We start from the raw sequence: 16,402 nt of genomic DNA on the forward strand, positions 1-16,402 counted from the left end.
CAAAGGAAGGATTCATATGTGTCCTATGAGAAGATCTCAGACCTCTCTGCTTCTCTGTAGGCCACCTGTTCCACAAATTTGGCATCTCAGAGTCAGACTGGTATCGCATCAAACAAAGCATTGACTCAAAGTGTCGCACTGCCTGGAGACGCAAGCAGCGTGGTCAGAGTTTGGCTGTCAAGAGTTTCTCCAAACGCACACCCCGTGGGTCAGGCTCAGGTAATGTACAGATAGCATACATGACATTGGTTTTGTCTTGCATTATGGCGTTATGGCCAATGTGTGTGTAGCAGCAATTATGACTTACAGAGAAGGATAGTTTCCACACTTCCTCTGGTAAGGTTTATTTTTCTGGCAAATCAAAGTAGATCAAGTTATTTACATACTGTAAATGATGCAAGAGGGGTCACATTTTTACTTTTGACACCAGAACAACACAGAACAGACCTTACCCAGAGAAATAAACAATGTGACCTCCAGACTTTGTCATCGTACTCTTACTGGCTCCCTGGTTTCCCTCCCCCTCATTTTTTCCTCACTCATTCAGATATTTTCTATGCCAGTTATCCCATTCATAGTCAGGGAAACTAGAATCTTGCCCTCCTCTGGCATGTTTTGAAAGAGGTGGGCTAAAGCCTGGCACGGTTGGTCCGGCACACGTGGAACTTGGGCAATTATCAGAATGTGTGTTTCTTGACAGTTATTAATGAGCTGTCGTGGGTCATAAGACTGATCCATTCAGGGGTGTCAGGCTACTGAAGTGTTTAGAGTCTCCAGTCTATCGTTTGGAGTACTCGTTCATGAATAACGGTTTGTGTAAATAAATGTCTGGCACTGTATACACGTACAATACAAACAACCTTGTTCACAATTGTATGATATGAAAAAGCAGGATGATCAGACTAAGACCATGAACATTTTTCATCTAATATGCCCTTGAATACAGAATGGAGGATTTAATTAGGAGCTGTCTTTAATGTGTGTAAATTTGTGACCCACTCACACATGCACAAAGGTGCTATTGTAATTTCAGTATTGCTTTGTAACAGAGGGAGGCCTCTCAGAAGAATCCACCCACATAGAAGCAGCCACCCAGCAGACCCTGCACTACACACTGGCCAATCAGCAGGTCCAGTTCCACCACATTGGAGAGGATGGACAAGTTCAAGTGGTGAGCATCAGTAGTTTGTCTTCCCTTGATCATTCTCTGAATTGGTCATCTCTATGGGAGTGTTAATGTACTGTATAAAACTTGGCAAACAAGTGATGGTAACACCAGCTAATGTTTCAACGTTAGGATTGTTATACTGTGCATCTAACTTTAGAAGCAGTATTTATTAGGCACTGCACTTATTGTGATTTGAAATCTGTAGACTGTTTTACATGTGTATGATTTGAGGATGGTTGTTTTAAAAATATTTTTGATGACATCTTACTATACAATACTGACAAAGATGTGTTTTTAATAGTGTTGTTCCGATACCGATGTTGGTATCGGGGAGTACTAACCAGTAACATGCCGATACCATTAATTCTGATGCTAATATAGGACTTTGGATGCAGCATCTTGTCTTGCTCATGCACGACATTCACTGACATGTTCACTGCATGCCGAGCTAAGCCTATTGGCCCTTGATTGCTCTGAACCAATGGCAGGACAGTTTTTTCTTATTGAGGACAAAAAAAACTTACGTGTCGATATGGTATCGGCTGGGAATCGGTATCGGGGGCCAAAAAACGGTATCGGAACAACACTAGTTTTTAATCTATACACTTAAAATACACAAAGTAAAAAAAAAAAAAAAAAATTTAAATAATAATACTAAAACTAATAAAAAACTAAACTAAAATGATGCATTTTTGAAAAAACAAATGAATACAAACTAACAACTAAAAACTCATTTTAAATCTTACCATTCTCCCAAAGACTTATTTATATGTTTTTTTTTTTAAATGTTTTTTTTTTTAAATGCTAGAGCAGGGATGTCAAACTCATATTAGCTCAGGGGCCGCATAGAGGAAAATATATAACCAAGTGGGCCGTATCGGTAAAATAATGGTAAATAACTTAAAAACAATTGCCGTCAATTATACGCGGATTTTTGCTATTTGTGGGCCAGCCCTAAATTACGGAGCTCAACTGTAATCATATGGTTCCAAAAAATAACATGGACGTGTTAAATCTACCTGTTTTGCAGATGCAAAATGCATTGTGTGCCGCAGTTAATGAAGTTATGAGGACGTTAATCCTTGTCATATGTATTTGTGTTACCAGTAATTGAATTTGTGTCGTATTTAACACGTTTATGTTGGACTATGATAAAAAAATATATATATATCTTTTTAACAAACCATAACTTTAGGTTGTTCTGTAAAATAATGACATCCAGGACGATTCCATGTACAAGTTGCATTGCTCATCTGAGGGCTGTTTATGAAATTACATGTTTTGATTGCTGATTAATTGGTCCGTTACAACAAAAAATGTTTACTTCGCAAAATCGTCTCGCGGGCCGGATTTAACTCCTTTGCGGGCCTAATACGACCCGCGAATCGGATGTTTGACACCCCTGTGCTAGAGCATACAGAAGGCTTTGATGCAGCCTCTGAACTGAAGAGAATGCTTGAAGCAATTGTAGTTACTAGTCATTACAAGAGCGGCCAGCAGGTGGCAGCAGAGTGTAAGAGGTCAACCAGGGCCATATTGCAAAAATATTTTTCCCCACTGTTTTAAACAGATTTGTGAATAATGATGAGATTTAGCTATATTCTAATCCCAATTGCGGCATAACGGAAACAGATACAAATATAAAAAAAAATTCCTGATGAAAGAAAAGACTCCAGTCTTTTGGTAGGTTCCATGTTTTTATAGCAATAAAACACATTATTCTGTGGGCCTTGCAAAATCAGTCAAACATCCAGTTAAACAGCCGGGAGCGAAGGGGGTTGCTTCAGTGAAAATGGCTGAGAGTGAATGAGTTACAAATACCTGAATTATATAAAATAGAAATTAAAAAAACTCAAAATGATATAAAAACTAACTATAATGAACATTCCAAAACTGTCTGACTGACCAATAATAAAGATTTGTGAAAAAATAGAAAAAGTAACAAATGATGTGTGTGTGCGGTGGCCCACGGTCGTTCGGTCACTGTAGGTGTCAAACACCACACACTGCGTGACAATTCGGTTAATTTACTTTCAAGTCTTACTAAGTGCAGGTTTTTAATAAACACATACTGACTTTGCCACCCAGCACAGTGAAGCAACAAACAGGAATCTACTGCATCTTCAGGGTTGGCGCAGGGTAACTGCTGCAGCTGTTAGGGTCAAAGTTTATAATCCGACCATTGCAGCATGATAGGTGGGCTGACAAACAGGAAGTGTCTGGTTCTGGTTATCTTTTTTCTTTGTGTAGGTCGGAATGTTCAAACCACACAAAAATGTGCTTTTAGAAGTGACAATGGTATATTGTCAGAAACTATTCACATAAATATTTATGTACAGATGTTAGAAAACAAAAAGCCAATGGCAGATCTTGATCTTTTAAAAAATATATGTTTTTTTTTGTTTTCTGATGTGATCCCTCCCAAATATTTCTTTTTTTAATGTGAATACAAACAAATAAGTAGCACCTGTCCATTTATGTCATGCTGAAGTCCAGCTGTTGGTTAAAGGTAGTATCATGATCCCACCATTCTTGATCTTCTACAGTTCTTTAGCTGTTTGGCTAATAATAATTGACATCAGATTGTTAGCATTCAAAGCTACTCTGTGGAGTGATTGTCTTTTTTTTTAACTGATGAAAGATCTCTTTCACATTGCTTTTTGATTAAGATCAACTGATTTTGTTTAGTGAGAGATAAATGTTTCGGGCTGTCAGTTACATATGGAAATTTAATATTTATTTTTGTATTTCTGACCACCTTCGTGGTATCCACCAAAAACCATTGACAAGATATGCGGCATGCAGTGCTTGGTTTTTTATTTTATTTATCTAATCTTTCTTTCCCATCAGTACTTTTCCTTGGCTCTGCAGCATTGAGGAATATATATTTAGATATTTGATCATTTGCATTGGCTGTCCAATGATGACTGCATATGTTTTGCTTAGATGGTTTACACCCCAACAATGCGGTGACTAAAGAACGACACATTTCTGTGTTTGCTTGCCAATCACATATGGTCTTACAGAAACATACTGTACACAAAATATGTACAGCACGTATGATTTCAAGAAAGTGTGACATCAAACTGCATTCCACCCTTCTTTGTTCACTGTCTTTCATGAATACATTGATACTAAAAGTAAGTAGAGGTGTGTGAAAACTAATGATGTATTTGTCTTTAACAATGCAATGTATGTTAGTATTGTTCTGATACCAATCGGTATAAGTCCCGATACTGCATTAAAACATGCCAATACCATTATTTCTTATACCATGACCGATACCATTTATTTCTAATATAGGACTTTGGATGCAGCATCTTGTCTTGCTCGTGCACAACATTCACTGATGTGTGACGTGTTCACTGCATGCCAAGCCAAGATATCCTATTGGCCCTTGAATGCTGTGAACCAACAGCAAGGCAGCTTTTTCATGTTGAAAAAAAAAAACGGGCATCGGCCGATACTGCAAAACTGGGTATGGGAATCGGAATTGGGGGGCCAAAAAACGGTATTGGAACAACACTAGTTTATATATAATGTTACCTTTGATCTCCAGTACAGAGGCACTACATACAAGTTGCTTCTGTTGTGCGTAAAAGGGAGGCTTCCATAATCAATTGATCAATATATGAGTGATGCAAAAATAGTGCTAAGTATTAATGATAAATTACTTGGCATGGCTGTGTCTACGTAAACATAGCTAACCATCAATGTACTAGCAAAATAACTGATCACTATCATAAAACGAAACTTGGAAAAATTCCGTTGCGGAATGAACAATGAATCCTACATTTGTTAGTGCCCATGGCATGGTTGACTTGTACATCTGTAAATAGTACACACTTGTGTCCCATTGAAAATGTGTGGTGCATTAGGAAGCACAATATAGGACAACAGAGACCTTGGTGGTCTTAAAAGGAATGGTGATGAAGCACAGTGGTAAACATGCCCCTGTCCCAGCTTTTTTGACACGTGTTGCTGGCATCAAATTCAAAATCAATGAGTAGTTGCAAAAAAATAATAATATTTTTTTTGAACATATTACCGATAGATATTTTGTCTTTGTAATGTATTCAATTGAGTAGGTTGAAAAAGATTTGAAAATCGTTGTCTATTTACATTTTACACAACCTGTCCCTCTCAGTGTTTCCCACAGATTTGAAATCTACTTGGGTGGGTGGACTCTGGCGGGGGAATGGGAGGGGGATTGTTTGGCAGGTGGGTCTCAGTCCTGTTAATACGTCTGCTCTAGCCTCACGATCCACACGTGAGTGACGACAAACTAACGTTACTTGCGGTATATCCTGTTTTCTTTTTAAATATATTTTTCATTGATTTTCTGGAAAACTTCCTGGGGGGGGGGGGGGGGGGGCAATTTACTTGGGTGGCCCGCCCAAGTATTAACATAGTGTGGGAAACACTTTCCATTAAGGCCGGGAGCGCGTGACCGCGTTTCTCCCTTTAAACCCGGGAGAACGGATATGTTGTTTTGTTTTGAATTCTTGGTCTATTAGTTGATGAAATGCATCAGAATATACACGAGAGGGTGATGTGTGCCTCGTAGCATGTCCTGGAATTTTATTCAAGCGTTTATTCTTGATGCAGATTCGCGAGAGTTATGACAAAAAAAAAAAGCGATTGACGACAGCATTAGAATTGGTGTAACGAGTCGACAGTGACATATTCTTAAGAAATATATTTGGAGACAATGAGGATGTTGAAAATGTTGATGGCTTTGTAACGGAGTTGGACGACGAATAATTACCCCGATCCCCCGAGGTTATTACAACTGCGCTCCAGTGTTGAAGGTAAATATATATGGAGTTATATACCCGCAGATGCGACATTTGTTTGTTGATTTTTAAAAAGGTATATATTTAAGGTTTATAATAATAAAAGTATGTTTGTGTGAACGCCACAGGTGTAAGCTCTGAAATGTTTTTTGGAATTATGTTTCTATCTGCTTCAGGAGCTGAGATATCAATTATTTTTTAATATTGTTGAATTTCCAGGAAAACTTCAGGTTTTCGGAGGGTGACTCAAAAGTCACCCTTAGGTTTTAGAGGCATGGTTTGCCAGGCGCTTTAGGCCTTAATGGGTTAATGAAAGTTCATTTATTTATTTATCTTTTAAACATTTCCCAGATTACCAGTAAACTTCTACGCAATGTGACAAATCTGCACCCCCCTCTTAAACCTATGTATTTGTAACATTTCATGAAACATCTTCTCCATGTGTCTTTCAGATTCCACAGGGCCAATTGCACATTGCCCAGGTTCCTCAAGGAGAGGAGGTGCAGATCACCCAGGACAGTGAGGCAAGTTTGCATGGTGTTGTGGATGCAGATGTAAGATGAAAAGAACCATTCACTTTTTTAGGTGTATTTTTCCACTATATCACACTTCAATCATGAAAAGTACAGTTTGAGTAGAATAGAGAGAAAAAAATAAATACTACTACTACTATTATTAGAAATACAAATTTTTAGTTATCAATGAAATAGAAATTTAGTTTGGTTAAAAAACAGGATACAACTTTAAAATGTAATTGTAGATTGTGCAAAGCTCTGTTAGGGCCACACTGAAAATATATATAAAAAAAGTGCAATGAAAATACAGTAATTTTGCGAACATAGACTTCCATGTGTAATGAGGACTGATAATGTTGTGAATTTACACTTTACTTTCAAAATACTCACTTCTTTTAACTTCAATACCTTTATTACTATGAAACGCTTAATGTGATTGTGTGTGCTTGTGAGAACAAACAGCACACAATGAAATCACCGATTTTGTTGGTTTTGTTCAATCAACAGCTAAATTAGTTTTTATCCACTATTACTATATACTTACTATAAAGTTGTTTCTATGATTTATTCTTGTAAATTTACAATTCTAACCTATGACACCCTATGATAACATTTACATGGCAGACCATTGCTACATTTGTTGCTAGTGTCTCATCAAAACTTTGAATGTTCGGCTGACCATGTGACAAATTAGTTTATTACGATGTATGAAATTGCATCTACTATAATTGTGTGTGCTAGAATACAACATCTGAGTAAAGCACTTCAGTAACAGCTGACTATTAAAGTCATTAGTGATTTGAATAAAAACAGATGTTACATGCTGCATGCCTTCATGTTTATATACCCGCCTACTTATTCATGGAGTTATGACTTTTGTTTCCAAGCCATGTAAATCCCAGATGTCTCGTGTCCCCCACCAGGCATCAGTGCATGTGCTCACATCACTGAGTTGCCAGCTGAAATTAATATTTAAAGCCCACTGTCTGACATTTGAAGAGTAATTTCTGCATTAACATCACTCTAGATGACTTTGTCAGGTATTGGGCAGGGATTTATTTCAAGGCACCGGATTATGTAAATATACAAGGATGTAACCGCATACTGTATACATGTTCAGCACTATGCATTACAGTTTGACATTTATGCAGCAGCCATTGACACTTCTACCACGTGTTTTTCACATTTCCTACCCTTTTTGTTTTTGCACTGAGGATGACATGAACGATTGAGTGAGAGAGACCAGGAGTATTGAAGGCAGAAAAGCTTTAAAGTCTTTCCTGCTCTTTGTGGCTGACGCTCAGATTTTCTTTTCTCCTCTCCCCTTCCTATTTCATGATTATGTTTGTTTTTTAGAGTTCAAAGCTTAGCAACAGAATCCCACTTCTCCCAACTGCCACTCACACAGAATATGTTTTCATTAGGAACAGACCCCTTTCCACCAAGACATTGGGTTTAGCATGCTCCAAGAGGAAATGAGCTGTTTGAGAGATTACACTGTTCTCTGGCCTTACGGCATATCAGACTGTGTTGCAAACAAGTGAATTGCAGTTAGTGAGCGAAAACCGCAGAAAATTGTGATTTAAAAAAATATATGGCACATACTGTATGATCCAGTTTGTGTATTCCTGTTAATGTCATTGTGGGTGTTCAGAGTTTTTATGATGGTCATTGCAGTTAGAATTTGTTTTCCAGAAGTCATCTTGTAACCAGACATGACAGAATAATTGGTCTATGTACAAAGACGTTTGTATCCGTGTTTATGAGCTAACACTCGTATGGTAACTGCATCCTGAGGATTCATACAGCACTGTACTGATACTGACTGACAGAGATGATTGTAAGCTGGTGTTGATGTTTAAGAGTACTGGTAAACAAGTTCAAATAGGTTTCTTGTTAACAGTTTAAAGATCCGATTAAATATGTTCAGGCCCTTAAATCTATAAGAAGATCAGGATGTAATCGGCTGTGTGTATTTGGGATCTTATGAGGGTTGGTTCGGTTGGAGGTGGTCTGTGCTTCTTTTTTTTATTTTTTATGAATTGGAGCTTGCATCTTTTTTCATGCCTTGTCATTTCTGACTTACAGGGGAACCTCCAGATCCACCAGGTGCATGTTGGCCAGGATGGACAGGTAAGAACTTTGAATTACTGTATATCTGGGTCAGGTTATTGAAACACTGTCAGTTTGCCAGTGTGTGTGGGTTACTTTTATACCACTCTTTTGTGTTGTGTGGATAATGAGAGTTGGGTTGCTGCTGTGTTTTATCTTCCCCTTCATTGAATGGACAGATGTCGGACACTGGTCTTGCCCCTCCCAACAATTGTCTGTTTAGGAAAATCTTAGGAAAACATCATTTGCAGTCCTGAGATTTAGCCAGCCAGGCTAAGTAAGGAGCCAGTCGGGCTTCTAAAATGGGAAATTGAGGTAGCCCGACAATTTTCCAGGTAGCTTACAGCATTCACACAATAAAGACACTTTGCCTGCTGCTGCCTTTTGTGCAGATGGCTTGGGTTTGATTCCCATCCAGTGCCCCGATAGCCAATATCCAACCACAGTTGGTCTCAAACTTGGATAAAAATGTTGGTGGGATATGTCAGGAAGGGTATCATGTTTAATAACTCTGCCAAACAAAGTATGTGGGTGGCTCACTGTAGCGACCCATGGTGTGACAAACTGAAAGCCGCAACATTAAAAAGTAACAATTTAAATTTTGGCACTAAACAAGTAACATAAGGTAGACACACACGTGTGATTTGCTGTAGCAGGCAACATAAAATAATATGGCAGGCTGGATCTGACCCCGAACCTTGATTGACACATGTACCCTAGGTAATCAGTACTGTCAAGTACCCTCAAGTCTAGATTGTTTGTTTTAGTGCTGCTCAAGCGTTTTCATTGATTTTCTGGAAAACTTCCTGGGGGGGTGGCCAATTTACTTGGGTGGCCCGCCCAAGTATTAACATAGTGTGGGAAACACTTTCCATTAAGGCCGGGAGCGCGTGACCGCGTTTCTCCCTTTAAACCCGGGAGAACGGATATGTTGTTTTGTTTTGAACAATTCTTGGTCTATTAGTTTATGAAATGCATCAGAATATACACAAGAGGGTGATGTGTGCCTCGTAGCATGTCCTGGAATTTTATTCGAGCATTTATGGTTGATGCAGATTCGCGAGAGTTATGACCTAAAAAAAAAAGCGATCAGCACGGCCAGACGAGGTGGGCTTAGGCATGGTACAGGTGGTCATGCCTCAGCACAAGCACGTCATGTAAATTAGTGCAGTTGGTCAGTTAGTACAAGTGACTGTCACCTTACAAAGTAAAACTAGTGTTGTCATTGTCACCTACCTTTTTAGAATCGACTATCTTATTGTGTATTTGATCGATTACTCTGTTAATGAAGTGCTCGGGTGCCTTTTGCAGCCATTTAGGCTGCTCCAATGGCCTGCAGATCCTGCCACACACACATTCATACACCAGTGGTCGGCTGCCGTCATGCAGGGCGCTGCCAGATCCCACTCGAATGTCTTGCTCAAGGACACTTCGACAAGTTCGACATGGTCACCACTGGTTGAGGATCGACCCCACAACCTTTGGGTTGAGTCTCGGCCACTCTACCACTACTAATGAGTAAAAGCGAAAACATGTTAGCTAGTAGTAAACACTGGCCGGCTGGCACATCATCTTGCATGCACATTCCTGTGTTCCTGTCTCTAAGCAAACCCAACTCCACTTTGCAGTAATTACATAAAACTTTATTGCTGTACTTTTTTAGTTCAAAGCGACCCCAAACCTTGTGTGTCCATCTGCAACAAATGTCCATGTGGTAACATGGTTACGTGTGACAAAAATATGGTTTCAAAATGATTCATTATTATTTTGAGGCGTAAATTTAGACTATGCTGAGTTTGACCAACCTTATACATTTCTACTTCCGAGCACCACAGGTTTAGACTCATGTTGACAACAATTGAGGTTAGCATGTTGTTGTGGTCCTTGCCAACCATTTGAGTTTCTAACGTGGCCTGTTTTGGTAACTATTGCCCACCGGTGGTCTAGAGGCAAAGCTTTTGTGGCGGATGTTCTCTCTCACGTTGGCTGTTAAATTAGTTATTTAAAGAAAACAGGACTAAGGACTGTTTTTTTTAATCAGCAGATGTGAGCTTTGTTTCTTACTACAAAGCAAATAGGGGTTGGTAGGTTAAGTTTTTTGATGCCGCCTCTTACCAACACATTACAAATCTTTAAGGGTGTAAAAAGTGAGACATATATGACAACATATTTATTTAATCAGTCATAACTTGTGTTATTCCAATTAAGCGGCTTGTGATTGCATGGCCATAATTTGCAAAAAAGGAATGGCACCAGACTCTGTCTGTGAAAATAAATAATCACCCTTCACTAGACGTAATATGTCAAAATGTTTAAAATGATGTCATGTGTTAGGATCTTAAGCCGCATCCTGGATCTGCATCTGGAAATATGCTCTTTTAGCTGCTTCGTTCTTTATTCATTTGATGAAGTTCTCAATCATCCATACAGTTAATTTGCGTGTACATTTGTTTTGAGAGCTTTTGTTGGTGTTTTATTGCTAGGGTTTCGACTGCTTGAGGGTCCAACCAAGGATCGTTGCTTTTCATCTGGGTCTCATAAACACGAAGGCGATGTCCTCAAATGGCTTTCTTTTTCAGCCTAACTGCAAACATTCCTCTGCAGCTCTTTCTGTAATCGCAATTTGTCCAGTGTGAAGTGCTGCACCAGTACACAACTTGCCCAGTACTATTCACATCTTCTCAAGAGTCCAACTTTATCAGGTTTAGCGTCCATCATAAATAAATGCCTTGGCACATGCATTAGTTAGACGCATAGTTTGAAACTCTGCATGTATAATGTGTGCAGTCTTTGAGATCATAGGATGCGAGAACTAGAAATTGCAATAGGCAATGAATTCCCTTGGGTGCGTTAGTAAGCGTTGTCCAATACAACGCTATTATAGCTTCCTTTTTAAACTGATGTGCTGATTATGTTTGTAAAATGATAAGCTGTTCCAAAACAAAATTAGAAGGGCTTTTTTCTCCCTTCTCTCCTGTTACACATTGAGCTTTTCATACAAATGTTATTGTACTTCACAGAGACATAGAGTCATTGCTTAAATCGGAATCACTGACAACACATTAAGGCCAGTATGAATTAGTGAACTCACCTAGCCACGTAAATTTATTTACAGACGTCCCTCACTATATCGTGGTTCATTTTTTTCTAGCCTCTCTGCATTGTGGATTTTTGTATCATACTTATATCGCTGATTATACTATATACCGTAGGATTTTGTAGTGATTATTTTTCTACATGGACTGTTACCGCATAGGAATAAGTGCAAGCCAGGAAAAAAGTGTGCATAATGGGAAAGTACTACTGACTTAAGATACACAACTAAACATCTTTGGAAAAGGAAAGCTAGCGACGGGGGACGAGCCTCAACATATGTAATGTAACCGCTAGTTGGAATGAATTGTATATCGCTCCACCATGAGAAGGATAGACACAGCCATCGGTGAACTTTCAGTCGCCTAATTGAAGAAATGTTACAAGAAACACACAAGCACATATTCAGTAGGCATGAGCTGATATTAGATTCTGACGGTGCAACCGTGAGCAAAATCACGGTATTAAAATTACAGCTCTAAAATGACCTTTTTTGAAATATTTGGCTAAATAAAAACTGTATTTTTTTCCCATTTTGCGCATTCTATTTCATCTTTATACAAAATATAGAATTTGGTACGTTAGAAATTGTGTACTATGTTAAGTTGCAGTAGTTAAATAAATGTTAACATTCTTCTGTTTTAATTCTTCTGAGTAAGTCACAGTGTCCTATGACTGGTAAGCTCTTTTTAGGAAATACCCATGGGCTATTTATGTTGTCCTGTGGCTGACTAGTACACACTGGCACCATATAAAAAATAAAAAATGAATCAAGCGGCAATTGAGCTAACTAAAACTAGCAACATGAGGCTAACCTTGGCTTATGCCCTTTTGAGTTTGAGTCTTCAGGGCATGGCCGTTGCGTCGTTTATCTTGCATCATCACAACATGTGTATGCCAGCGTTGCTTTGGTGGTAAGTCTTTTTATTTGAAGTGTGGAGCAGACTTGTCAGAAACAAAAAACATGTTTAATAAAAATCAATAAATCAATACATCAATTGATTTACCGGTTGAACTTGTGGATGGAAAATTTACTCACGCTGTCTCATTTTTGGGGCAGAATTTGACCATTTATGGGCAGTCGAGAGGCCTGGCATGAATAAAGTGCATTTTTTGTTTACATGTGTTGTCTTTGATAATAGTATTAAATACATTTTTTTATCATAATACATTTTTGGGATTATGGGAAGCATTTACAGGGCTGAATCCACTAAAGGTTTGTGTGATGCTAGGTGGTAGAAATGGAGCAAACAGATAATTTAGCAAATGGTGAAATTCATTACTAACTGTGCTGCCAAGCAGACTGTGTCTCGGTGCTCATATTTAAATGATGTAGTACGTATATATATTTGGCGGGGAAATTGATTGATTTATTGAACATATAAACATCACAAGATATGAAAATAAACATTGAAAGAAAGAAAAGCACCATCAATAGATGCCATAGTTCAGCTTATTTTACATGCTCAAAGGGAGTATAGTAAGAAGTACAAAAACGTATCTGGTCCCATCCCATATTACTCTTATAGATTAGTAGGTTATTCATTTTAAACAATATATCAAAAATGAAAACAAAACAAAGCAAGTTAATGCTCATGTTTATACCTGATTTATATACATGTATTTTTCTAACACTATAGTTTTAAAACTCTTTTTGAAGACGGCGTGGGGTTCACACTTTTCAATTCTACTTCATAATTGTTCCATAAGTTACAATTTTTTACAGAAACACACATTTGCTTTATTTTTGTTCTTATTTAGGATTTTTGTAAGTGACTTGTACACCTTAACTTATAACAGCAATCCTCTCTGATCTATAACAGCCTGTTATTTTTTGTTATTGTATGCTTTGTACGTTTGTGCTGTTTTGACACGACTACAACTAAATTGTAGAATTTGAGTGTTTAATTTGATAGGTAATGGATTGGTTGGTTCGATATAATTGGAACAGTTAATAACTTGTATAGCTCTTTTTTTTGTACCTTAAAACTACTGAACACAAAAAAATATATTTAGAATCGCTACTGCCACCCATTGACAAAAAATGAAACTGCACACACCCTTCTTCATATATGCAATGCGTGCATGACGTCACATTGCAGACCGAAGGTGGGAAATTCAAACCCGAATCCTGTTCGAAAACTATTGGCCAGATGCTTGCAGGGGTATCCACTGTGAACAGCTAAGGTGATAATCTACTAATTAGAAGATGTTTCGCATGGTCAAATAAAAAAGCTATTGTAAATATATTTTTGGCCAAATTGTTGCGTATCAGTTTTGTCTGTATTACCCCATATCTCCACACAATAAGTCAGGTATTGCCCACCTCTATGCAAATGATCCTCATTGATAAAAAATGTCTAATTCACTAACACCAGCGCTAATTGGCATAGGCATAGTTTTAATGACACAATTAATGTCTATAGAAAGCTGGTGTAAAGATGGCGCTATCTACAGTCGCGATCAAAAGTTTACATACACTTGTAAATAACATAATGTCATGGCTCTCCTGAGCTTTCAGTTATTTCTACAACAGATTTTTCTCTGATAGAGTAATTGGAATGGATACTTTCTTGTCACAAAAATGATTTATGACTTTATTCAGGTCTAACAGAAAAAAATTGCAAATCTGTTGGGTCAAAAATATACATACAGCAATGCTAATATTTGGTTACATGTCTCTTGGCCATGTTCATTCAATTATGCACTTTTGGTAGCCATCCACAAGCTTCTGGTAAGCTACTGATTAAATCTTTGACCACTCCTCTTGACAGAATTAGTGCAAATTTGTTGGCTTGCTGACAGGGACTTTCTGTAGCATTGTCCCCATGTTCTTAATGGGGTCAGGACTTTGGGAAGTCCATTCTAAAATCTTAATTCCATCTAGATTTAGCCATTCCATTACCACTTTTGATGTGTGTTTGGGTCATTGTGCTGTTGGAACACCCAACAGTACCCAAAACCCAAACTTTGAGGTGATGATTTTTGAAAGAAAAAGAAAAGGAATTTTATCCTCCTTCTTCATTATCCCATTTACTCTGTGTAAAGCAGCAGTTCTATTGGCAGCATAACACTTCCACCGCCGTGCTTGATGGTAGGCATGGTGTTCTTGGGGTTGAAGCCTCACCTTTTCTCCTCCAAAATTATTGCTGGTCATTGTAGTCAAGCAGCTAAATTTTTGTTTTGTCTGACCACAGAACTTTCTTCCAGAAGGTCTTATCTTTGTCCATATGATCAGCAGCAACCTTCAGTCGAACCTTAAGTGCTGCTTTTGGAGCAAGAGCTACCTTCTTGCACGGCAGCCTCCCAGTCCACAGCGATGCAAAACATGCTTGACTGTGGATACTGACAGCTGTTTTCCAGCAGCTCTTATTCTTGGCAGATCTCCTTTTTGGTGGTTCTCTGTCGACTCTTCACCATCCTGACCAATTTTCTCTGAGCAGCAGATGATAGCTTGCATTTTCTTTCTGATCATGGCAGTGATAAACAGTGCCATGCACTTTATACTTGGATCTACAGCTGCTTTGAAAAGGCTCCAAGCAACTTTCCTCACTTGTTCTAGTCAATGATTTGCGTTTTCAGATCAGCTTTGACACCGCTGAGCTCCTTTGAATGTCCAATGTAGCGTTTGTGGGCTTTGGTATCCAATGAGCCCTATTTCAATGGTTTCAGAGAAGTCACAGTCACTCAAAATCACACACAAGAAGTTAAGAGGCAATGGCATAAATCCCATTTCATCGACAAACTCACCAAAAAAGTCACTAAAGTTGCTGATTCATGTTGCTGTATGTATATTTTTGACCCAGCAGATTTGGTTACCTTTTCTGTTAACCCCAAATAAAATCATAAAAGAACAAAATTTCAAGAATCTTTTTAGTGACAAAAAAGTACCCGTTCTATTGGTTCCAATTACTCTATCAGAGAAAAATCAGAGTTGTAGAAATAACTGGAAGCTCAGGAGAGCCATGACATTATGACGTCATCTTCATGGCAAGCAGAGCTACCCCTCTCTATACGCAGATCACCACCGTGGGGATGTTAATTTCTGGAGTCATGCGGAGAGTTGCGGTGGGTGTGAAATCACTGAAATGTTTTCTTCTTCCTAAGGGAGTGTAAAAGAAAATGACTGAGAAGCACTTCTCTAATTTGAATGTTATTTTTATTTTTTTTGTATTTTGTAACACATTCACACACAAAAAGCTAAATTTCTCCGGAACCCATCATCCAATTTTGGAAAATTCTTGGTGTTTGGTTGTTTTCAGGTTGAAGTGGCCATTCCAAACATACTTGACATTTTGACAGATTGTTGTTGTATGGGAAATCTTGGCACGTTGCTACTTAGTACCACGCATGCATGAACACAAAAAAATCCTTATTTCTCTGGTGATGGGCAAGGAGAAACCTTCACCATAAAAACTCCATGCATATTTTACATTGTATTTTGACTTTATAACATTGCAATGGTCTGTCGGTCATTGACTGTGGAAGTGATATCCTTAGATGTATATCCTTGGACAAATGAATGCCCCCTTCTTTACAGAGAGGTAATGTAGCAAATATGATGTCACTGTTTTTGTAATCTCAAAACAGAGTGTGGGGGCTATGTTTTTTTTTTTTTAAACCTTTCCCAAACAGTTCATCACATTGAGTTTATTTCCACTGTCTCTCTCCCTGGGGCTGTATTCTTCTCCAGCGCTTTTCAGTCTTTCTTCTGTTCT

General features: G+C 38.3%; 1 protein-coding gene across 1 annotated transcript in view; it reads left to right on the forward strand.

Moving 5' to 3' along the window:
* banp (BTG3 associated nuclear protein) overlaps positions 1-16,402 on the forward strand; it is a 41,171-nt gene that overhangs the window by 8,537 nt on the left and 16,232 nt on the right. The window contains exons 8-11 of the mRNA XM_086074834.1: positions 61-219; positions 1,050-1,171; positions 6,417-6,488; positions 8,568-8,612. Coding sequence (XP_085930960.1) covers positions 61-219; positions 1,050-1,171; positions 6,417-6,488; positions 8,568-8,612 — 398 coding nt within the window. The remainder of the gene's footprint in view (positions 1-60; positions 220-1,049; positions 1,172-6,416; positions 6,489-8,567; positions 8,613-16,402) is intronic.

The sequence above is a fragment of the Leptonotus elevatus genome, chromosome 4, assembly GCF_054856555.1.
Source record: "Leptonotus elevatus isolate MCC_2025b chromosome 4, RoL_Lele_1.0, whole genome shotgun sequence".
NCBI lineage: Eukaryota > Metazoa > Chordata > Actinopteri > Syngnathiformes > Syngnathidae > Leptonotus > Leptonotus elevatus.